This window comes from Erithacus rubecula (genome assembly GCF_903797595.1).
Source record: "Erithacus rubecula genome assembly, chromosome: 3".
Lineage (NCBI taxonomy): Eukaryota > Metazoa > Chordata > Aves > Passeriformes > Muscicapidae > Erithacus > Erithacus rubecula.
The window spans coordinates 141,290,132-141,313,769 of NC_136689.1; the positions used below are offsets into that span (position 1 = coordinate 141,290,132).

The following is a 23,638-nucleotide window of genomic DNA, read 5'->3' on the forward strand; positions in this document are numbered from 1 at the left end:
GTACACTTAATTCTCTTGAAATACTCTGTCCATGTTAGTATTAAAAAGTAGTCTGATAAGTGGATCCTGCTTTTGTTTTGCGATCCATTTTTTTTGGTTTATGAAAATGATCTTAACAGAAGTACTGCAGGTGACAAGCAGCATAATCTTTACTGACAGTAGAAATACTTTATTTTATTGCAGGTTTTATTCTGTCAGTGCCAGAGCATTAAAATGCAGTGTGATACCTTGTGATTTCTGTTCATTTCAGTATTCAAGCTCGTGATTTTTTTATAACAGAGTATCCCCTTCTCCACAACCTCAGAGAATAGGAGTTGCCAATCATCTCAAAATAGATTTTCGGCCTGAGACTTGTTACCAGGAATTATTTTAGGAGTTGAAACCTATGATGACTTACTGTTGTTGTTTCAGAAATTCCAGCATGCTCCTCCTAGGCCAGGGGCTGCATGTATGGAATGGAGAGGCCAATAGAGAATTCAGGTGAAATGGAGAAATTTATGTATTAAATAGTGGAATAAATGAGTCTGTGAATCACATGTTATTCAGAATTTTGGTACGTAGCATTGCACAGTTCATGGGTTCACAATGTAGAAAAAGAGACTCATGCCAATTTTAAAGCCACCATCTCTTCATGACAACTTTTGTTAAAAACTGTGGGGGAAAAAGGAGAATAGCTGATAGACTCATCTCTAAGTTCAGTAAAACTTTTAATTGTACTTCATCCTGTATTTTCTTTCTCTATAGAAGATGTTTATGATGAAGCCCCATTGTGTATCTGACTGTTTAAATGTTGTTAGGCATGATAATTATCTATCAGAGAAAGCAAAATTTCTGATGAGTAAGCTGTAAGCGTGCACACTCAAAAAATGCAGCTTAAATCCCTATCTCAGAAAAATAGAAGTGAGTTTTGAGAGACACTGAATGATATTTGTTCTGACAGTGTGAGAACTCTGCCATCAGAATCATGCAATCAGAAATGTCTGTGTGGGCAGGGACCTCTGGAAATCATCTTAACCTTCTTTTGAAAGCAGAACTTAAGGTGATCCAGGGTTCTGTCAAGCAGAATGTTCAGTTTCTTGTGTTGTCTTGCAGAAGTGAAATGCATTCCTGTATTTGGAACTGCATGCTTGAGATGAATTTTGTTATTGGAGGAAAAAACCAAACAACCATAAGTGTGACTATTTAAATGACTGCTGTGGAAACAATGTAGAGCACTGGAAAAGTCTGTCTGTCCATGGCAGAGGAACTAATGGTCCACATTAAGCATGCAATAATTTTGTTATTTCAAATGTGATTGCATGCAGCTGTTGCAGAGTATCATAGAATCAGTCACTGAATGGTTTGGGGAAGGGACCTTAAAGACCTTGGACTTCCAGTTCTCTGGGCAGGGACACCTTCCACTATTCCAGATTGCTCTGAGCCCCATCCAGCCTTTCTCAGACACTTCCAGGGATGAGGCAGTCACAGCTTCTCTGGGAAACATGTGCCAGGGTCTCACCACCCTCACAGTAAAGAACTTCTTCCCAATACTTCAGCTAAACCTGTTCTCTGTCAAGTTTGAAGCCATTCCCCTTTGTTATGCCCTGTTCCCCAGGATGAACAGCCCCAGCTCTCTGTGTCTTCATTGCAGAGGTGCTGTGACCACCTTAGTGACCTCCCTTGGACTTTTTCCAACAGGTCTTTCATGTGTTGGGGGTGGAGCTTTGCCTTTTTTCATGGACTCTTCCATTTTAGTTGATGATAAGTTCATAAAATTGCATGAGGCTGGGCTGACAGTACAGTGAGATGGGATTCTGGTGGTCAACAGGGAACTAAAGTAATGTCAGCAGCTCCATTGGTCAGTGAATACATGCATGGAATCATGAGGATACAACATTAAACCATCTCTAACAGCAACACAGACTCTTGGTGTTACACAAGTTAAAAGCACGTGCAGGTGTCCATGGTGCATTAAGAAGTTGTCTCTTGGTTATTTTGTACTGCTCCTCCCTGAAATGTGTCTGTTCAAACTGCCCAAGGTCTCCTTGTGAGCTGGTGGTCACCTTCATCTGCCTGACCACAGCTTGCCTGTCAGCTCAGGACCCCATGGGAAGCTGTTGCCCAACTCCAGCCAAATACAAAGAGCTTTCAGTCAACCTTTGTTACACCTGATTTCCTTGGCAGTTGCTTGTGAATCTCTTGCAGCTGCTGCCTGCCTGACCCATTTCCCTACTTTCTGTTTCTGGAGCCACAGCTTTCAGCACACAGATTAGTGCTGTAAGTGGCAAACATTCTCTTTTTCACTGTTGGTTTTATAGCCAGTCACTGTCCTTGAGGATGCCAGCTTCTCTGGCATTGTTTGAGTGATGTCATGTTAATGAGAACCTCTGGAGGTGAGACTTTCACAATTGCCTTCCCTTACTTCTTCTCTTCTGTCACTATCAGATGCAGCTCTTTGGGTTTTCCAGTCTGGCCCTCAGATAAATTAAAACTTGCAGGTCCCCCTGCACAGTTCATAAAGGACATCACAGGGTTTTGAGTCCTTCAGCAGCTCTGTGTTATGGAACAGATCCTGAGGCAGATCAGCAAGAGGAACTTGTCATGCTGCCACAACAGACACGTCTGTCATGGCTTTAGTGTCTCACTGCACCCCTGAGCCAGGCTGGGGCATCTGTAGGTTGAACATCACATGTCCACTGTCAGGGTCAGCTCTGTGTCACCTTACACTGTCCCTCTGTGTCCCTTACCCTGGATCAGACACTGTGTAATCCTGTTTTTGGAAAGCTGACCTGTGCAGAGCTGGATGCCTTCCCGTTGGCTCCAGTCAGCTCTTGTTAGAGGCTTGTTGTGCCTCACATAGGGGCTGCAGTGCAAAGGCTTTAATGAACCAACTGTTTGATCCACTCAGAGGAAAATATAAATCTGGTCTTTTCAAACCTGAGACTTGAGAATAGCCCATGAGGCAATCTTAGCATAAGTGGTGAGCCCAGCTACACACTCTGAATCAACCTGGATGAAGCAAAATCCTCGCTTGTCTTTCCTAGAAGTGACAGACCTCAGGAATTTAAATATAGAGAAACAGGTTCACCTGTCCAGCTGTGTTCTTCCCATGGCCTTTGAACACATCTGCCAGACCACAAATGAAAAATCTACTCTGAGGTTCAGGAAAAACTATGAATATCTAGGACTAGATCTATTTACTTTTTTTTTTTGTTAAAGAAAGCTTCGTATATTCTTTCAAATTGGAGTTGGGTTATTGTGGTGGGTTGACCCTGGCTGGATGCCAGACACCTATCAAAGCTGCTCTGTCACTCCCCTCCACAAATGGCCAAAGAAGAGAATTCATGAGTTAAGGACCAGGAGAGATCACTCACTGATTTCTGTCACAGGTAAAACAGACTCACCTTGGGATAGTTATTGAATTTTATTGTTAACAAAATTGAACAGGATAATAGGAAGTAAAATATCTCTTAAAAACACCTCCCCCCACCACTCCCTCTTTCCCAGGTTTTCCATGTCCACAGTGGCACAGGGAGGTGGGGATGGGGGTTGCAGTGAGTTCACCTCACTTTGCTCCTGTTCAGGAGAGGAGTTCTCCCCCTGGGATGCAGGGGAATCTCAGCTCTGGCACCTGGAGCATCTCCTGCCCCCTCTCCACTGACCTTTGGTGTCTGCAGAGTTGTTCTTCACATATTCTCACTCTCCCTGAACACAGTGACTTCTGTGCAGTGACTTTTTTCCTTCCTAAATGTGTTCCCACATTGGAAAGAGCATAGCAAGTCCTGCAGGTTCATTTCTATCCAGCAGGTCTAGGAGAATTTGAAATGTATGAATGCCAATGCCCGTGCATTTAGAACTGATAGTTATTTTGAGTTTATAAAATAAACTATAACAAAAAGCCAGATTTATCAGGGGATTTAAGATGGAAAAGAATTGGGGTTCTTGTGTTCTCAAAAGACTTTTCTGTCAAGCTTCTCTATGCAAAATGTCAGTGTGGGCTTTTTCTTTGGCAGACCTTAAAATCTTTGAAAGGTTAGATTGGCTTAGGATGACCCAAAGTTAGTTTCTGGGTAAGCTTTTCTGTTATATTTGTTAGGATTTTAGTGATTTAGTACCCAGTCTAATGAAACATTTTGCTATTTACAACTCCTGATAACAGTTGCTTGTAACTTAAGATGTTTGCTAAACACAGATTTTGGACTTGAGAAAGAGCTGAATGCAGGCTTGCTCCAATTTAGCCTTCAACTGAACTGAAAGGTCTGAAGCCAGAATATAATTCACTGTAATAGTAATTACTGAACAAGGTCAACATTGTTCAACTATAACCAAGTGTCAGATAAATATAAATTAGCTGTTTCTCTACATCTACAGCTTAGCTTTCAGCTCAAGCATTTAGATGTTGTGTTGTAATTACTGGTGTTAATTAGAAAGTATCTGCAAGGGCTGTTCTCACTTCAAAAGTCTTTTCACTTGTAATGTCTTCAAATAAATCTCTTTAAATGTCTTCGAATAAATCTCTTAAGGAAAACACATTTTGGAAAGAGTTTGCTGCTCCACTGCTTGGGATATATCTTTCTTTGTTTACACTGAGGGAAAACACTCCTTTAGCATATTGGATTTTTACTTAACAGGAAAAGGGGATAGAGATTGTCATAGCTATCAACTTAATTTTTACTTGCAAGTAGAAGAAAATTATCAGAATGGTGATAGGTTACAGCTAAATCATTAGGTGAGGTGGAGGTGAGTTTAAGGAAACAGTTTGTGGGAGGATTTTTTTATTTTTACCTTGTCTTTGTTTTTGTAAAGAAATCTATACTATTGATTTGCTGGGGAGAGACACAACATCTGGTGGTCTGTGCGAAGAATATCTTTCAGGCAAAACTTTTATTATTTAGGTAGAAGTTAATAGAAAATTATTCTCTTTGTTTTCTCCATCCCTAGAAAGGGAAACCAAAGGTTTCTGTGCAAGTCAGCATGATTTGGACATAATTTGGAATTCTGATTGCTGTTTCTGAAAGATCCTTTATTCCAGGCTGTAGGACCTGCCCACCCTGTTGCCTCACACAGTATCTTAGATGGTGGTTTTGGAAAGGTTCTAAAATCACAGCAGATTCTAATTATCTTGCTCTTATCAATTAGCCTGGGAGGATGTAAAGATGAACTGTGTCACTTCACAGTTGCTGTGCTGAAATGGTATTTTTTATATGAGCTTTTGGAAGAATTCTCCAGCATACTTTGGAGATAACGTGCATTGCTATAATATAATAATATTATATAATAAATCAATAAACATACCTTTAGGAATCTCCCAGTTAAACCATCATGTTTATTTTATGTATCATAGACTTTCTTGTAGTATTTAGCATTGTCTGCTCTGGCATATATGAATGAGTTATAGATGGGGTGGGTTAACCCTGGCCAGAACTGAAGACCCAGTGCAGATGAACAGTAAATTTTGGGGGTTTTCTCCCCTTTTATAATTTTCTGGTATGTCTTATGAGGGAAAACTTAATAATTATAGATCCCCTATCTCAAATGGACCAATGACAAATAATTTATTAAACAAAATTTATTTTGTCAAGGACTAATCCTGTCTGGCATCCTTAATGATTGGGTTTTATAAAAAGCTGCTTCTCAGCTTTAAGAAAGAACATTTTATAAAGATGAGAGCCAGTAGTCTTCTTAGCCTGTTCTGTTGCTCAGTAAATAACTGAAGAATGATGTTACAGCTGTTTCAGAATTTCAGCTGATTAAGTTTGGTGTATTTTGATGAAAAGTGCTCTTCATTCATTTGACACCTCCTGAGTTGAACCGTGTAGGATTCAAAACTACATCAACATTTAGAACCCCTGCAGGCTATATTTAAAGTTTCTATTTAATGCTGCCTGTTGTGTAAATTTTTTTTTCTGGTAGTGATCTTCTTTATTTAAATTCATAATTTGAACATTGTGATCTGTGTGATTCCAGGTCAGTGTCAGTACCCAGTAATTTCTATATCTTTCTAGTGCTACATTAGTTTTAATACCTTAATTCTGAATATTTTAGATTTTAAACAGAACATGAAAAATTGGTCGGTACTCTCTACAGCAGTTCAAAACTGAAACTTCCCTTAATGCAGGGCTTATGCTTATGAAATATTTACTTATTTTGATACAGAGAAGCTGTATGGAGATTTCTTGAGTTGGAATCTAGAAGACACCCTCTGCCAGTTTCCTCTAAAACCTGGAAAGATTGCAACATTTATTGTAAACATTAAAGTGAAGCTGGACTTTTCTTGCCAAGAAAACCTTCTGCAGGATCTCAGTGATGGTGAGTTTTTCATTTCTCTTTGCTTAGGAGGATTGTATGTGCTGCTGGAAATATTTTTCTAATTGCTGTGCCATTTGTGTTAAACCAATTTGTGATGTGGCTGCGTGTTTGAAATATTTGTGTCTTGTAAAGCCAAGACAACCCTTGGCTGAGCTCTGCAGACTGAAGGGTGAATTTTTGAGGCTGCTGTGGGCATGAGAGTCTGGCCCAACTTCCCCATCATGAGACCTTACCCTGCTGTCTTCTAAAATATTTTGTGACAGTGTTTTTGATGTATCTCTTTGAATCCTTATCTTATGAAGGTAAAGAAAAATAATTCACAAACATTAGTGGGGTTTAAAGAAAAATAGCATTGAGTTGATTATTTCATTATCCAGGATTGCAGAATTCTGAATGATTGCTGAATGCAATTTTGCCTGAAGTGACAGACTGAAATTTAAGGCATAATAATATTTGTACTGCAGAGAAAGTGCCATGTGTTTAAACTTATTTTGAATGAAAGGAAGCCACAGTGTTTGCTTCTGTTAAAATTATTTGGAATTACAAGTATCAGATATTTGTAATAATTATTTCCTTTTCGTAATAAACACACAGTCTTTCTGGAGTAATTATTCTACTCTGTATTTCTTCATTTGTCTGATATGTTTACACTGATTAAATTACCTTGACAAAGCAAGATATTCCTGTGTTAAAACCTCTCTGTTATTTGGATTTTTTCCCAGGATCCACTTGCAAGAAGAATTACCATTATAAGTAATCTTTCAGTACAGAAAAATAAAACAAAATTGCATGCAGAGCTTCTTCAGGTTGAATAGGAATGATTTCTGTGAGTTACCTTGCAAATGCATTGAGACAAAAATTATAGTAGTTGTTAGTAATGATTGAAAGATTTTGGTTTTGAAACCTCCCTAATGTAAGATCTAAAGATACTTTAAAAATATTTTAGGACTTAACTGCACAAACCCTACAGTGTTGCTACACTAATGTTCAATTTAGAGTTTGTTGAAAATGTTGATAGTGAAGGGAGAGCCTTGACACCCTGATATTGTGAAAACTGGTGCCAGGGAATTGAGACACTGAGAAATGCCCCTTGATAGCAAGTGAAATTTCATAGTAGATATGTATATATAGATATATATAAATGCACACAGATAAATGATTTCCTTCATTTGCCCAGTGTCCAAAAAGCTGTGAAGCTGTGTTTGTCTAGGAGCTTTTCTGATGAAATAACATAAACCCAAAGCATTCTGTAGGAGGTGAGGATAACATACTTCTTCATATAGACACTGAACAGTTGTGGGATTTGGGATTTGGATTTTGGCCTCTGTAACCAGCTCTTATGGGACCACAGATGAACAAAACCTTTGAACACCATTTTTACCCTACTGTTACCTCCTGCTTCTCTGGAAGGTTGTGTGGCTGAAGCAGTTCAACCTTTCCTCTTTCACTGATGGTAAGGGAGTAGGATCCATCCTTTGTTGGAACTTTGGTGTCTGTGGGTGCTGTGTACTCTGTGTCCTCTGAAAGGGTTATTTGGGATGCTAAGTATATTGACAATGTAGTTGCTACTTTATTTTTTATGTATTGCTTTTAACTTTAGAAACTTTACAAATGCTTTCCAAGGAGGAGGTAAGAGCCTGATGGGAAGAACAATCAAGAGCTAGAAAAATCAATGGCATCATGACTTTTAATCATAGAGTAGCTGTGGTACCTTTTTCTTTTGGAGACCAACTATATTTACAATTATTATCAAAATATTTTTTGCTTAAAAGTAATGTCTTTGGTAGGGCAATTTTTACTTTCAAGTCTTTTCATTTGCTGCTGGAATTGCTTCTTTTTGTAGTTTTTTGTAATCAGGACATGGTGCAGAAGGGATAAATTACTGATGTTTCTGATGATACATATTTATCCAATTGGAAAGTAAACCTAAGCTCTCAATCTGAATTGCTGATGTGTATTGATGGTGTGCAGTCTCACAGGGAAAAATGTTGGGTGTTTTTCCAGATTAAAGGAAACAAAAGCACAAGTGGCTGTATAGAGTCAGCTCAGTGACCATCCAGCCAATATCTGACTGTGCCAGTGGCTAAGAGCAGATTTCAGTGGGACAATACAGGAACAAATGTGCACATTCTTATGTTTTCCTCTTTGGCCTCCAACTCTTGTTAGCTCAGGAGCTTCCAGGGCTGGTTCTAGGCACTTTTACTCATCCTTAGTTGATGAGTAGTGGATTTCTCCTTCCTAAAATTTTTCATTCTTCCTGTCAGCACTTCACAACATGCCTGGCATGAAGAGTCACAGCTAAATTACTTTTTAACAGCTCTGCACTTACTGATGTCCTTATATTCCCAGGTTTTCTTATTGCATGAGAGAACACATCTTCTAAACATGGTTCCTGCAGGGATTTGATGCATTTTCCCAGGGAATTGTCACAGCAGACTGGGGATTCCTAACTGTTGAGGGCTTAGTTGTCCCTCTTATGGGAACTGTTCCCTAAGCTTTGTCCCTTTTGAACTCTCAATTCTGTCTGAGGGAGGCTGTGCACACTGTGTAAAGGTGATCTGTGTGTTCATGTAATGACCTAATGGTGCTCTTTGTTTTATATTACATTCCTCATGGGGTAATGCAAATTTATCATTTGTCTTTTTGACTGTTGCTGAACATTGATTTGGGATATTCATGAATGTGTGAACCACAACTCCATGATCTTGCTTCTCAACAGAAATTAAATGCTGAGAGCCTCTTACTGCATGTATAAGTTTAGGATTGTTTCCCCCCATTTATTTATGCTGAATTTTGACAACTTACTGGGTGTTGGTCTTTTCTACCAGGTAACAAGATACAAGAGGAAATGGGTTTAAGTTGCACCAGGGGATGTTTAGATTGGAAATTAGGAAACATTTTTTCACTGAAATAGTTGGAAAACATTGGAACAGGTCTTCCAGGGTGAGAGTGGAATCATCAGCCCTGAAAGCATTCAAAAAATGTGTGGATGAGGCACTTGGGGACATGGTTTAGTGGTGAACATGATGGTGGTGCTGGGCTGGGAGTTGAATAATGATGATCTGGGAGGTTTTTTCCAACCTTAGCAATTCTGTGATTCCATGTCTTAAAGCCAGTTGACCAAGATTTGGGAGATCCATGTTTGCTATAAATGTTAGTGAAATTTTGGATCTCATGTCCCTCAGCTGGATGGTTGAGGGTTCCTCCTGTGGCTGGGAAGGTCAGCAGAACCATTTAATTTGATTCTGAGGTTGTTGGACTGTGTGAGGCAGGGGGAAGTGCTCAGTCTGCTTGGAGCTGCAAGGAGCTGAAGCAGGGAGATCTCTGTCACCTGTTAAGGTGACTGAAAAGATCAACAGGTTATTCACATTATGAGCATAATGAATTCCCCTTTCCAGATATTATACTGCAATTTCTGAAATTCAGCATTTCTCTGATACTAAATGGGGTAGGAACAACAGCTGCTCTTTCCAGGTTATATTGTACATGGTGACTTGTTTGAGGCTTTTAAAAAAAGCTCCTGTTACGTGGGGACAGTGTTTTGCAAAGTTAATGAATTAATTTACAATGATTGCTTCATTATGTAGAATGTTAATGTTCATTTATTCCCTGTATAGGGAACCTAAAGACAAGTGTGAGAATATTTTAAATTCATAAACTCATCAAAGGAACTAATTAATTACATGTTGAGAGAGAAGCAAATCTGTGCCTTAAGTCTCTCCCTCCTCTTGATGCCTGGAGATGTTGCCTGGAACAGAGGCTAGACAGAGTTAAAGGAATAAATCAGGTATTTATTAAAAGGCCTTAAAGGATAACCTGGGGCAGTACAAGAGCCCAGCCAGGATGGACAATGGGTCACAAGTTTTCACAGTTTTATGAGTTTTGGTCCATTCACATATTGGGGTTGATTGTCCAATTACAGCTCCAGGTTATGCAGTCCCATTCTCTGATTGCTCTCCTCAATTCACTGTTGTTTGCACTTTTTGGGCCTGAAGCTGCAATGGTGTCCTTGGTTCTTGGGCTGGAAAAGGATTGTTTTGTCTGACTAAACTGTGAGGAGAACTTGCTAGGACTTTATATGAAGTTCAGAGTTGTGTGCTAATGCACCACAGAATCTGGAAAATATGAAAGCTAAAACTTAAGGCATCACTCTAGGGGAAAAAGGTTGCAGAGAAATAATAGCATATTTCTAGAAGAACTAATCTTGAACAGTTTTTAACATTGGTATGCAAGACCAGTGTATTTTTCACACTCTCTTTGTTGTTTTTCTGCTTTAATGGACAGATTTTATCTACTTCAAAATGTCTCTGCACTCACATAGTATACAGACAAAGCATTTTTTTTGTTAGAAGGATACCTGGTTTGGAATTTCAATGGTCTCTTGACAGTTCTTCCAAGAAACTAAGTAGCCTGGAGACTCTGTTAGGATAATGGTGTCACTGATTATGATGATGAGGTCCTCAGAGATGTTTCAGTATTATCATTTTCATGTTACTCTGCTTGGTAGCTTTTATTACATTTAATCATTCTGAGTATTCTTTTGAAGTAACTTCATTTCTAAGAAGTTTTTTTTTGTCTCTGCAGTTTGAAGATGTCAGTTTGGTTGATGTGAGTAAATGGCATGATGAATAAATGAGTTTTTTTTCCTTTTGTTCTATTTTTTAAAAATACAGATGCTTCTGTGTCCTCTATGAATTCATCACTGTGTAACTTTAAAAAAATATTCTTGATTGAGATCTACAGAATTCTTGAATTCCAGCTTTAGTACTTATAGAAGATAATGTGTCCTTTTCTCTTCCCACTGCACTTTGATAAATCATCTTGTCTCATGGTTTGACTGATACAGGGTGGGATTTCTTTTAAAAGTATGTAAGTGCCAGAGTACTTCAGCCAAAAGCAGTTGTACCAGCCACTACAGAAATGCACAGAGCTGCTGTTTCAGACCCCAAATCTTTACAGTGTAAATAACCAAGACAAACATGAGGCAAATAACAATAAAATTGATTATTGGCACATATAAGGCCAATAAACCTGCCATCCTGTAAAGCTGTTCCTTTGCTGAGGCACTTTATTTTAGCATCTAAAGTAATCTGCATACATAATCTCTAGTGTTTATTATGAACTTCTTTACACTTCATTTGTTCTCTTTGATTGCATTCACCCTTATTGTAAATTTATCTTCCAATTTTTGTTCAGTTCAACAACCTGAGGACATAAATCCTTACTTCCAGTGCATTTTTTGTTGCTGATTATTGTCTTCAGAGGTAATGGGGTTTCAAAGAAGAGCTCAGGTGTGGAGCCTGTTGGCTTTGCCCTGCTCCTGGGATCCAGAGAGCTGCTGCAGTCCCAGGAGCTTTGCCTGGAGCCCCTCCTGTCATGGACCTGGGCATGTTTTTAGAGAGGGAAGGAGCTGCCTCTCAGTGCCCACCTGAAGTGTGAAGGGTGGATTATATTGCCTCAAACTCTCTGTATTCTGGTGTTATTCTGCTCTTTGTTGCTGCACACAAGTTTTTAGAATTCTTCACACTTTGTGAGAATACAGTTCTCTTTTTCTAAGGAGAAAAAAGAAAACATTCAAGCACAGCAAACAGAGTCTGTCTCCTGTCTCAAGTTTTTTTTTTTTTCTATTTGTCTGCATGTTTAAAGTACTTTAAAGGTGTTGCAGTGTTCTTATGAAATGTTGCCTATCAATATGTTTTTGTTAGGAAATTTAAAACAGGCAACAATTGACAAAATAAGCAAGTGGGTTGAGGTGGCATTTAGTTTTCATATGTTGTGATGAACTGTGTACTTCTCAAAAACTCCATGGTTCTATGACATAGCATCACAGATTGGAAAGATTCCACCTCCCTGCCACACCTTCCACTATCCCAGGCTGCTCCAAGCCCTGTCCAGCCTGGCTTTCAACACTTCAGAGATGGAGCATCCACAGATTCTCTGGGTAACCTGTGCCATCTCCCTCTGGGTACAGAATTTCTCCTAGTCAGTTTGATGTCATTTTTATCCCCTGGATCAGGCCAGTGATCCTTGCACAGCACAGATGACAGGGACAGGAGCTGTCCCATGCCAGCTCTCCCTTCTGTGCTCAGTTACCACATTGTAAATCTGTGGCTTTTACTCCTTGAATGCACTTTCCCTCATTCAAGTAAGAAATTTTGTGGGATTCTTCTGTGCAGTGTGTTGGGAAAGTGCCTAATGAAGTTAAATTGACAATTTACTTAACATTTGAGAGGAGAGAGGAAATGCTGGGAAGAGATTTTGCTCTGTTGTGACAGCAGTGACTGGGATGTTGGAAAGGCAAGCTGTGTTTTTGCAGTTACCATGGAAAAAGTGTTGGTCATATGCTGTTACCATGGAGATATTCAGTGTGGATTGTTGAAATTAGGAAAATTTCTGGACAGAGTAGAAAGGCAATTATCCTTTTTATAGTACAAGGCTGCTCAGGTTGTTTGACAGTAGGGATTAACAAAAGAAAACTGTGGAGGATTTAGCATCTTCATCTCTCTGAACTTCATGAGAGAAAATAAAATACATGAAATCTCAACAAATAAAACTTCTGGAGATCTGCTTCATTGGTGCTCACTGTTTTCTCTTGCCATCATTAAGTTCTGAAACCTACCAGAGTTTTTAACAGGATTTCCCCCATTCTGACTATTTAATGTGTTGCAGAGGAGCTGGGCAAGGTCTTTTCCCCCATTGCTGCTTGATCAAAAACCAGAAAAACCAAAATAATTTTAAAAAATAATTATTTGTGGCAGAAAATTAATTTTTTTTTGGTCTTCTGGTAGTAAAGTTGCCATGAACAGTGCAGGCTGTGAAGGGCTGAGTCATTTGCAGCATAACAAAGTTCCTGGCACTGGCTCTGTGAGAGTGCCACAGACTTGAGACAGAAAGTTCAACCACTCCCACGTTACCTTGGACATCCCTTTCATCCTGATGTCTCCTTTGCTCAACAACCTCCTTTTTCGGATACAAAATTTCCTCTTTGCAGAGAAAATGTTTAAACTATTGTCTCTTCTTCTCCACCCCACCTTAGAAAATAAAAATAAAAATGGGATTTTAAAGGATAAAGTAATTAAGGAAGGCGTTAATTGTGTCTCTGTGATGTTGTTTTAGGTATTATCTACTCTCAAATAAATAAAGCTCATGCCATATAAAAAGTGAAAAATCTGACTAATGCCATGCAGATTTTCATACTTGGTTCTTTTCATGTTTTAATTTGCAATTTTATGCACCAGTCAGTGTCAGTTTTTGTTCTAAATATAGAACTAGTGAAAATCATTCATCAGTTGGCAAAGAATATTTTTCCTCAATTAAAACTCCTAATTTTCATTTTGGAAGAGCAGCTTTCAAGGCCTGTGATCAAATGTATCTGTATTTTACCCTGTTCATGGTCCTGCTGCATTGCATGGGCAGGGTGCTCTCACCCCCTGTGCTGCTCTCCCCCAGGAGCTGATAGAACAGGATATTTATTCAGTGCTGAGGTGCATTTTAGAATTACTTAGTGAAGGAAATTGCAAGTAAGGGAATTTGGGAATACTCCCTTTGTTTTCTCATTTGGATATCGGTGGAGTTTAATGAATAAAAATTCCTCTCATATTGCATCTTGTTCTTATGTTTTTTTTTCTTTTGAGGAATTTATCCTCAACATGTTCAGATTTCATAGCAGCAGTTTAGGAAATATGTTTGGATTTTGTGTAGCAATTTGGTGTTTCCTATGTGTTCAGCTGTATGTCTCTGCTGCTGTACATGAGATTTTGCTTGTATTTAGTTGTGTTTGTGGATTCCAGTTGCTCTGCACAGCATGAAGAAACAAAGTCTCTCTCTTCTTTGAATGTAAATCTAAATAATAACAAAGAGTGAATCTAGTTTTACTGTTTGTTAAGGCTTCTTTTAACTCTTTTGACTCAGCAGTAATTTTCACATTGTAAGTTTGTGCTTAGAGTGCAGCCCTGGTTGTGTTGAGAACCCCAAGTATGCTGCAGTGCATTTATTTGCCTTCAAGTTACACCTTGTTGGCAGGAACAGACACTGTTAGTGCTTGTGTTGTATCTTGCTGTGTGTGCCAGCACCCAAACTGGGAGTTAGCTCCAAACTAGGGACATTCAGGGTATTTCTGAAGCTTTTATGTTGACTCTTACAATGGAAACCTTATAAATGAGAACTGTTTTATCTATTTTTGCATCAGTAGATGTACAAAACAGGACATCTCTATTTTCTTTTTTTCCACAATGTATACTTGAAAAAGAAATCATTGTACCTGAAATTAAATTAAAGATCCTAAGGAGCTGATAGGGTCACAGTGTCATGGAAAACTACAAACTTTGATTTTATGATGTTTTATGATTTTAAATGTTAAAACTAATTTTAAATTGTTAACTCTGACATCTCTGTTGTCATATTTCAAATGTGGTTGCCATCTTTCCCTATGACAATCACTGAGCTTTTGGTGTGTTCAAGTTTGATTATTTTTGGTGTCCTGGGAGAAACAGCCAAATAATCTTTGTCTTTTGTTTTGTCTTTTTGTGTAAAAGGTTAATATCACTTCTTGTGTCTTTTCCCTCCCTTTGGTAGTACAGATATAAATTAATTGCAACAAAACATAGCATTAGACAAGCAAAAGTAATTCTATTTATTCTGTTTTCCAGATGGAATCAGTGTCAGTGGGCTCCCACTCTCCAGTCCCTTTCGGCAGGTTGTAAAACCAAGAGTGGAGACCAAACCCCTTAATCCCCAAGAAAGCAGCAAAGTTGGTGATTTCAGTCACGTCAAGGTAAGGCAATGACATCAAAATAAGTAAAACCTATGTTTTTTTGTTGTACTGTGCTATGGTTTGTTGTGTGATTAAAAAACCAAGGTTTCCTTGTCTCATAAATATTTCCCTTTGGTTTCCTTTAGCACAGCTTGATGTTCTGTGTTTGGATTGTTATATTAGAGCCAACAAACAAAAAAGGTGAAGAAAGATCAGGCTAAGAGTGGAAATTGCAGAGCTGGCTGTCCCTGTGGTGCACTGGGGGAGCTGTCAGCTCACCTCACTGTGCTATTTACTCTGCAGGAAGGTGCTTCTCTGTGAATTCTTGGCTTTCTTGCAGTGAGTTTTTTTTAGTGCTGTTCATACAAGTAATAAAACAGAATAGTTGAGAGAGTCAAAGGAAAAGTAAATGAAAGTAGCAGGGTGGAAGAACAGTTGTGTAGGTGAAAGCTGTGCTGTGCTTACCAAGAGTCTGCCCTAGCCTGAGCTCTCTTTGATTTCTGTAACACAATTACCTGTTGTCTAAAGTTGTTCTTTCAAGCATCAAATATGCTTAGCTTTGTATAGCCAGATTTGAAGAAGATATCATTTAAGATGAAAATAAGAAAGATTGTAAATAATGGACTGCAGCACTTCTTTGGTCTCTTCCCATCTTTTGGTGAGTGTTGTGTTGTGTGCAGTGTTTGATACATTCCCTGCACAGATCCGTGTTCTGCATCAGCTCATCCCATCAGGAATTAGAGAGAGTGTTGTGCATGGCAATATTTGGCTTCTCATATTTGGCTGAGAAGCAAACACAGGCTCTGCTTTTCTCAGTTACTTGCTTTGCCTGTGAATTTGCTTCCTGCACAGTGAGAATATTCACAGTTCTGTCTGGGCAATAAACAGGTGAAGCTGTTAATTTGTAAGTGTGTTTCTTTTGGACCATTAGCACGGCTAATTCATCATCACTTGATTCTGCAGCACAGAAAGCATGACTGCAGCATAGGAGAGGTGCTAGCAAAACTACTAAAGCCTTTGTGTTTTATGACATAGCAAGGTGTGTTCTAATGGTTTATAAATATAAATCAGCATGATTGAGGAAATAATTTGCTATTTAAGTGAATAAAATGTCCAGCATTAATTTTTAAGTTGGGAGATTTGTGTGGAATGTCTGACCTATAGACACTTCTCAGTCATGGGAGCAAGGGGAGTATTACTTCAAGATAGGATTAAAAACCTATAAATGCACAACATTGCACCAAATATGAGGAAAAAATAATTTGGATGCCCTTTTTGCTTGTCAATGAGTTTTCCTGGCAATCAAGAAGTTGCAGGTTCCAAATGATCTGTATGATAGTATTAGAATTATTATTGTTATTATGGTTGGAGAGCTGTAAAACAGAAACTTGGTTTTTAGCATGTGTAGCTAAAACAGTGTGGTGGGAAGGCACATGCTGGATTCTGTTGCAGGTTTATGGAATGAATTTTGATTTAATTGGTATTTTGCAATGGAAGAACCATTCAGATGATCAAAACTGTGTTGAGTAGAGAATACACATTTCAACAGCATCAAAGGGTTCTTTGCTGAGTAGATAATTCTCTGTTCCTCATGAGCATCACTGCTGTACAACACCTGTAGTGTGCCTGGAGTTTGTCCCAATTAAACTACTATAGTTGGATCTGCTTGGATTAAAAATGCCTATGGAGCTCTAAACTATTTAGAACTATGCTAGAAATGTTTTTTGATTCACTGAACTATCCATGTAACTTTCTATGTACATAGAAAGACATGTGCAAAGAGGTAGTGGATAAATGACCAGAAAAAAAATTACCTGTTATAACTGCAGAGATGTTTTTGCCTCTTTAGGCAGTCATTCTGTGATAATGTGGGTTTCTGCTTGTGACTTCTGTTTTAACACTGCTCTTTACTGGAGAGCAGCATAGGTACTACCAGAGCTTAAAATGAAAGCTGGATAAATTCTAAAAAACTAGATAAACCATAGAATCAGGGAGTTACTGTAAACAATCCTGTCAATTAAGCTTTTCAAGATATAATTAGAATGTGCTGTGGTCCTGTTTTCTTGTCTGAGTTTTGAGGAATTTGCTGTAGTTTTGGATTTGAGTCTCTCTGTTTTGGACTGGGTATCTTTAAGTACATGAATTATGTTCCTTATCAAATGCTTTTGCTCAGCCTTCACTGTCTGAAAGGAAACAAGCTGAGATCTGCACACGAGAAATGATCCAAGGTTCTCTTTAATAGCAAGTCTCAAAATATTTGATATTTTTGAACCTTTTTGAGTTTTCTAGAACCTCCTTAAAAGATCCTTGAGTTTCTCCCTGTGGCAGCAGAACAGATCTGGGCTCGTGGGCTGTTTGTCCCTCACGGTGCAGTTTGGGATGAGTGCTGGGTTACATTTGCTTTATTGTTGTGCCAATTAGAGTGGTTTGACAAGGACTAATGTAAGAAGCAAGTGGGAGTTTAAGTTAAGAAGCAAGATGGATCTTAAACAATTTGTATGTGTGGTGAAAACACTCTGCTGTCACTTATTCATGATTTAACAATAGGTGTCTGGTGTGAATATTCAGGGGTAGTGGTTATTTTTCAATCCTGCATGCTGTGCATAAGCTCATCTTCAAATAAAAGTGAACTTCTGCAAATGAAAGTGAATGTAAATCAATGCTTCTCGTGTTGCTGATTCTGAAATGTCCTTGTTCAGATATTTATAAGCCTCATACTTAAAGCTTCCCTCCTTACTTGTTTGCCTTACAATTTTTGTGCTTTAGTTTTGGATATTGCAGTCGAGCTTCTCTGCAATCTCTGTTTGCAATTTGGCTGCAGGCTGTCTCCTAATAAACCAGTCACTGGCTTCTGGAAATGACTGTTACAATGAGCTCATAAATTCAGTGTAAAAATTGCTTTATGACCTCATCATAAAGCTTGCTTATACCCTCAAGCTGAATAGAATCTCATGCTTTAATATTATGTTCAGATACTCTTTTGTGCTGTTCAGTGCTGGGCTGTTGTGCTGAGCCTTGTCTAAACTCCTTGGTTGTTCCAGGGTGCATCTGAATGAAAGGATGAATTGCCCTGCTTAGGGTCACTCATCCTTTCACCATTGCTGTGGTGACACTGGTGTGGGAATGTCAGTTTTGAGGCTGGATCTGTTACTTTTTGGGTAACAGTGCAGTGTGTTTAGATATTTGACTATTCTATGTCTTAAGGCAAAAGCTGCAGTGAGAAGTACAGCCAGATGTCATAATTTCTCAGCAAACACATGTTAGTTTTAACCCAGGGAATTCTGCACTGCTTTTCATGCTTGGAAGCTGAGATTGTGTGGTGTAGTCTAGTTCTTGTCAGATGGAAGAAGCACACTGGCACTTCATTCCATATTCCATATGGACTTGAGCTTCAGAGATCACTGCAACCCAAATGAAGAGTTGAAATGGAGAACTCCTTTAGCTGGGTGATGAAAACTTTGAAAGCATATTGTGAGTTTTTGAAAATCTTGTTTTAAGCTGTCAAGTACACCCAGTGCTTACTGGCCAGTTGTTTGGCAGACAGGGCTGGTTTATAATTTATAAGGGATTTGGCTGACTTCTTTATTTGTTTTGAGACTTGTTTGTTCAGGAGAATTTCCTTCTGCATCCTGGATGTGAGCTGCAATTCTGGAGATTCAGCTGCAGAAGCTGGAGAGGTTTAAGTACTCTCATAAAACTGCTCTGCTCCTGCACTCTCAGTAAATGGTAGGAAGTGTTAAAATACAGTATGTAGAGCTAATTTAATTTAACACACTGCCTTTAAAGTATCTTTTCTGATTTACTCTGCAGTGTATTAAGATGAGATACAGGCCTTAATTGGATTTTTTTCTGTTCAGTTCTCAGTCTTTACTCTTCTATGTGAAAGTGTGCTGCTAATAGAGATAAACTTTATATTGTTGATACTTTAAGTTCTAACTCCTTTTATTCATAAGCCTCATTTCTATTCTGAGTTTAAGCCCTTAAACAGAACAAGTGGGATTTAAAAAAAAAAATTAAATAGTTTTGGGTGCTGCTGAAGTTAGAGTGGATGTTGTACGGATCACAACTGAAATGTAGATTCCTTTTCATTGAAGAAATGTGAATATAGGAAAGAGATCTTAGGCACAAATGTTGTACATCCACACTCCTATTTTGGAATTCAGTACTGTGCTTGTAAATTCTGTTGCCCTGAGTTCTCCCTCAGTATTAAACATGTCAAGTCTTATGTTTCTATCTCTTGTTTCCCTAATAGCTTTCAAGATGCTAGAAGATAAAAAAATAAACAAAGCTCTTTCACTTCCAAATCTGATTTTTATCAAAATAGTACATATCTCATTTTTAGTAATTTAAAATTTGTGATATGAGTGCCAGAAGGCTACTGACATTTCCTGAAGCCTGTTCAGATTGGAGCTGTGAGCCACATCAACCTTTGCCAGGTCAGCAAGGTGTTCACTCTTGCCTTTCTGGCCAAGAATTGCAGTTTTCTTTGAGATAAAGTGAATTATAAAAATAGAGCTGTTCTGCAAAAACAAGGGAGAGATGGGTTTTTGGCATTGGTACCTGTCTGGCAAAATGAGATTGTGATCTGGATCTGGATCAGAGCTGGCAGTTTTTGAGCAGTCTGGGTCTAAATGCTTTTAACTTTCCTTCCCTGCCCAGTTCAGCATTGCTTACCTTCCCTGAAGTTCTATAAATAGTTGAGTGTTCCACACAATTTCTGCTCACAACTCCTCTTCCTCTCTTCTTCTGTGGATTGTTCTCTCAAGAAAGGAACAGTCTGTTGTGCCCTAGAGAGGGCTGTAATTCACAACACTAAGAAAACACTTTACTGAAGCTATTCCCTAGAGCCAGGAATAGGAAAAAAACTCTTCTGCCCCTTGGATTTGGATAAATTCAATTCATTCAACTTGTCTGGAAGTTTGTTTTCAATGTTATCACAGTATCATCTGCAATTTCAATGCAATATGTTTTAGAACTTGCTGTTTTTCCCATCTTATTTGACATGAAAGAAGGATTAAAATTTTTATGAAGTGCTAATAGAAAAGAATTGGATAGATTCACTGTCTGCCTGTCAAAAGCACTGTTTCTGTGGACTGTCTTCATTGCCACTCAGAAAACAAGTGATGATACCCTGCTTATACCCAAACAAATCTCTCATCAGAATAGCTGCAGGTGCAATCTCCTGTATAAACCACACTTCATCTCTTTCTTGTCTAAAGATGAAGAAAGAAAAATGAAAGTTGACACCAACAGAATAAACAGAGCTTATGTGAACAGCTGGAGGTGGTCACATCCATAATGACATTGTGATAAGAAAGGAAAAAAATCTTAATACTGAGGTTGGCTTTTGTAGGAGAGTATTGGCTGTACAGAAAGTGAGGGGAGGAAAGGAGGGGAAGCTGACTGGGTTAGAATAATGGAGCAATAAAAAAAGATGGGATTTTTTTTCCTGCTGAGCTGGAAACCTGAAGTAGAGAGAGGGAGGTTTGGAACAAACATCTGGAACAGGGTAGTGAAAGTCCAGTCAGGTCAGTAAGAAATGTTAAGAATGATTAGAAACTGAGATGTTTGTGTGAATGTTCTGCTTGCATCAGATGATAAATTTCCTCAAACTGTTCTTCCAGAGGTCAGAGAGCCCCTGCAGCTGGAGCTCTCAGAGTGTAACCTGCTCTGTGCCCCGTGGCCAGGTGTCACAAAGGCAGAATCCCTTTGGGCTTTTACACTTGAATTTTGCACTTTTTTGCACGTTTGATTTTCCTCTTTTAAGGAGAACAGATGAGGTCAGACAGGGTTTGGATCAAAGACCACTGTTTATTTCTAGTCCCTTATTTTCTTGTTGCTTACCTGTGCACATTTATACTGCTCATGTGGTAGATCCAGACATTTGCTGCTGAAGTTGGTTTCAGCCTCTTGCTGCATTTTTAGTTAAATATTGCTCATCCTGCATATGGTAATGTTTTCTTTTCAAATGTTTGATGGAACTTTTTTGAAATTCCATAAATTGTATTGATTTAATAATTTTTTGTGGTCTTTTACCCACAAAACTCAGTGCAATTACAAGTAATGAAGAATAGCTTTACTGCAGGCTGTGATAAACACTGTGCCATAGCTTTTTTTTCTCTCAGTTTGAGAATAAATAAATCTTCAAGCACGTTCAGTTTCTTAATATTTAATTTTTTTTTTTGATTGAAATATTTTCAATTCCTCAATCATAGAGGCAGATCACAGTAAGGCTTGGTGTTTTGTTCTGATTTTTGGGCAGCTGGCCAAGGAGATAAAGATAAGGAAAAAAATAGAATCTCTAGACTGTGAATATTCTGTTTAGCTGGAAGTGGCATTTTTAATAGCTGCCTTGCCCAGGAGTATGAGAAAGAGAATGAAGTTTGGTAATTTATCAGTGTGGGACTCCAGAAGAGTAGGTCAAGTGTGGTTGTTTTGCTCAGAAGAAGTGGGAAGTGCAGACTGATGGCTGTAATTGATGCCAAAGCATTTTTGAAAGGACACCTCAGAATCTGCTTTACCAACTTCTTTTCACTGAGGGAAGTGACTGGAGAATCATCCCAGCAAGCTCCACATTGGCTGGTTATGGGTAAACCAGTTTTTAAATGTCATAGATTGCAAGTTTTTAGTAAGATGATCTAGAAGAGGAGTTGCATAAGAGAGTTTCAGTTTATTTACAAGTGTGTTTAAAGCTTTTTAATTTAGTACTAGGAATGATGTGTTAAATTCATCATTAATCAGTCAGAGGTTGACTCTCTGTTAGGGCGAGTAGGACAAGATTGACTTCAAAATACTTAAATTTCCAAGTAATGAAAGTTATCTAAAATTATCAAAAGTAAAGGAGAAGAAATTCTTGTAACACAAAGAGGAAAAACCCTGAGACTTAAATAAATCCAGCTTTTAATATTGTGTTTGTTAAAACAGATCCAACTCATATTTTGTTGGTCATTTTATGAAATTGGCTTCTCTGTACTGTCAATAAATTGCTGATCTTGCTGTGTATTGCAATGACTGATGATGTGAGAGAGGGAAAAACAGGTGATGAAAAAAATGAATATTATATGAAGAGGGGAAAGTGTAGGAATTTGGGGGTGTTGATCAAATATAGTATAATTTCTTAGATGTTTCTCTATGATTCATTTAGACCTGACTTTTCTGTATTTTCTGATTTTCTGTAGGTGTAATCTTAGAGTAAATTAAATTCCTAATGTTCTTGTGTTTAAATGGAATAAAAAGCACATTCTCTGGTAGTATAAGATCAAAAGTACTATGAATATTACATTGGGAAATTGATCCTTTGCACTAGTGCATGTTGTTTTTGTGTGGAGTTTTTGCTGTACTGTTTAGAGGTGTGTAGTTTGATTATATATTATTATAAATATTACTGTTAAGTGACTTGGATGTGCTTCAGCTGTCAGTAGTTATTAAATACAGTGAGCTTAATACATCTCACTTTGCAGATGGGTAAGAGTGGAGAGCTCAGAATGACTTGCTAATTTTAAACCTGGGGCTCTTAAAACGTTATTGGTTTAGCTGAAATAGGTCTGAGAAGAGAAAAAGAAAAATGACAAGCAGCAATTAAAATACATATTGTAATAAAGTTAATCCCTGGAGCAAGGAAGCTTCTAGATTTCTTCATAGCTATAACTAATGTGTCTAAATTTTATCAAGTTTACTTTCAGCTAGTTATGTCTTTGTATCAAATGCCCAGTAAGGTGAGCAGCCCTATTATTTCTTGAATAATTCCATGAAATTCCACTCATTTTGGTTAGACATTATGCAAATGCAAGTTGTATTTTTATTACTATTAAATATAAGTCATAGGCAATTATTTGTGTTGGTACACTTCAGAACAAGGAATAAATGATTTGCCCAAGATCACACAAGATGTGCAGTTGGGAATATTGTCAAAATAACCACTAAATGCTCCATGCTCCCATGAAGAGGGTGAGAAACAGGTGATGCAATCTTTCTTCTTAGGAATATGAGAAAACCATCTGAAAGCCTGCATTCTTCACTACTGGAGAAATTAAACATTAGGTTTTCTTTATCTAGAACCTTGATCTTTTACCAAAAGACAATTATGGATTTTACCCCTTGCATGGTGCTTGTTTCCTGTGGGCAGCTGTCTGTGTCTTTGTTTTAATTCTTCCATGTTATTCCTCATTTGTTTTTCTACCTCTTGTTGGTTAGTGCAGTGCTGTTGGTAATCCAAATCCTCTCCCTGAGTTTATCTGCTTGTTTGGTAATCACCTGTAGATTGGCTGGAATAATGAGGGGAATAGCTACAAATCTATTCTGCAGGGAATCTATTCTTGTGGCCTTGGTAGAAAACTTCCTACTGATCATTCATCTAATCTGATCCTGATAAATTTACCTCTGAGGTTTCAGCACCAAGCCAAGAACTCTGAGCTGAAGCAGGCATTTGGGGAAGTTAGCCAATTTTATGGAAATATTTCAGTGGCAGAAAACTTTCTCCATCCTTACAGCAGTTCCTGTAATGGTGAAATAGCCTTTTAAAAGTGCATTTTATCATTAGCTCTAATTCGTCTTACCTTCAATTTCCACCACTGGGTTTTAAAGCAAATAAAGGGCCTT

The 23,638-nt window shown here is 38.2% G+C and overlaps 1 protein-coding gene across 4 annotated transcripts in view; it reads left to right on the forward strand.

Annotated features, from left to right (window-relative positions):
* Positions 1–23,638, forward strand: part of TRAPPC9 (trafficking protein particle complex subunit 9) — a 433,615-nt gene that overhangs the window by 60,189 nt on the left and 349,788 nt on the right. For all 4 annotated transcript variants that reach the window (XM_079301130.1, XM_079301131.1, XM_079301129.1 and 1 more), the window contains 2 exons: positions 6,136–6,288; positions 14,937–15,061. In XM_079301130.1, the coding sequence (XP_079157256.1) occupies positions 6,136–6,288; positions 14,937–15,061 (278 nt within the window). The remainder of the gene's footprint in view (positions 1–6,135; positions 6,289–14,936; positions 15,062–23,638) is intronic.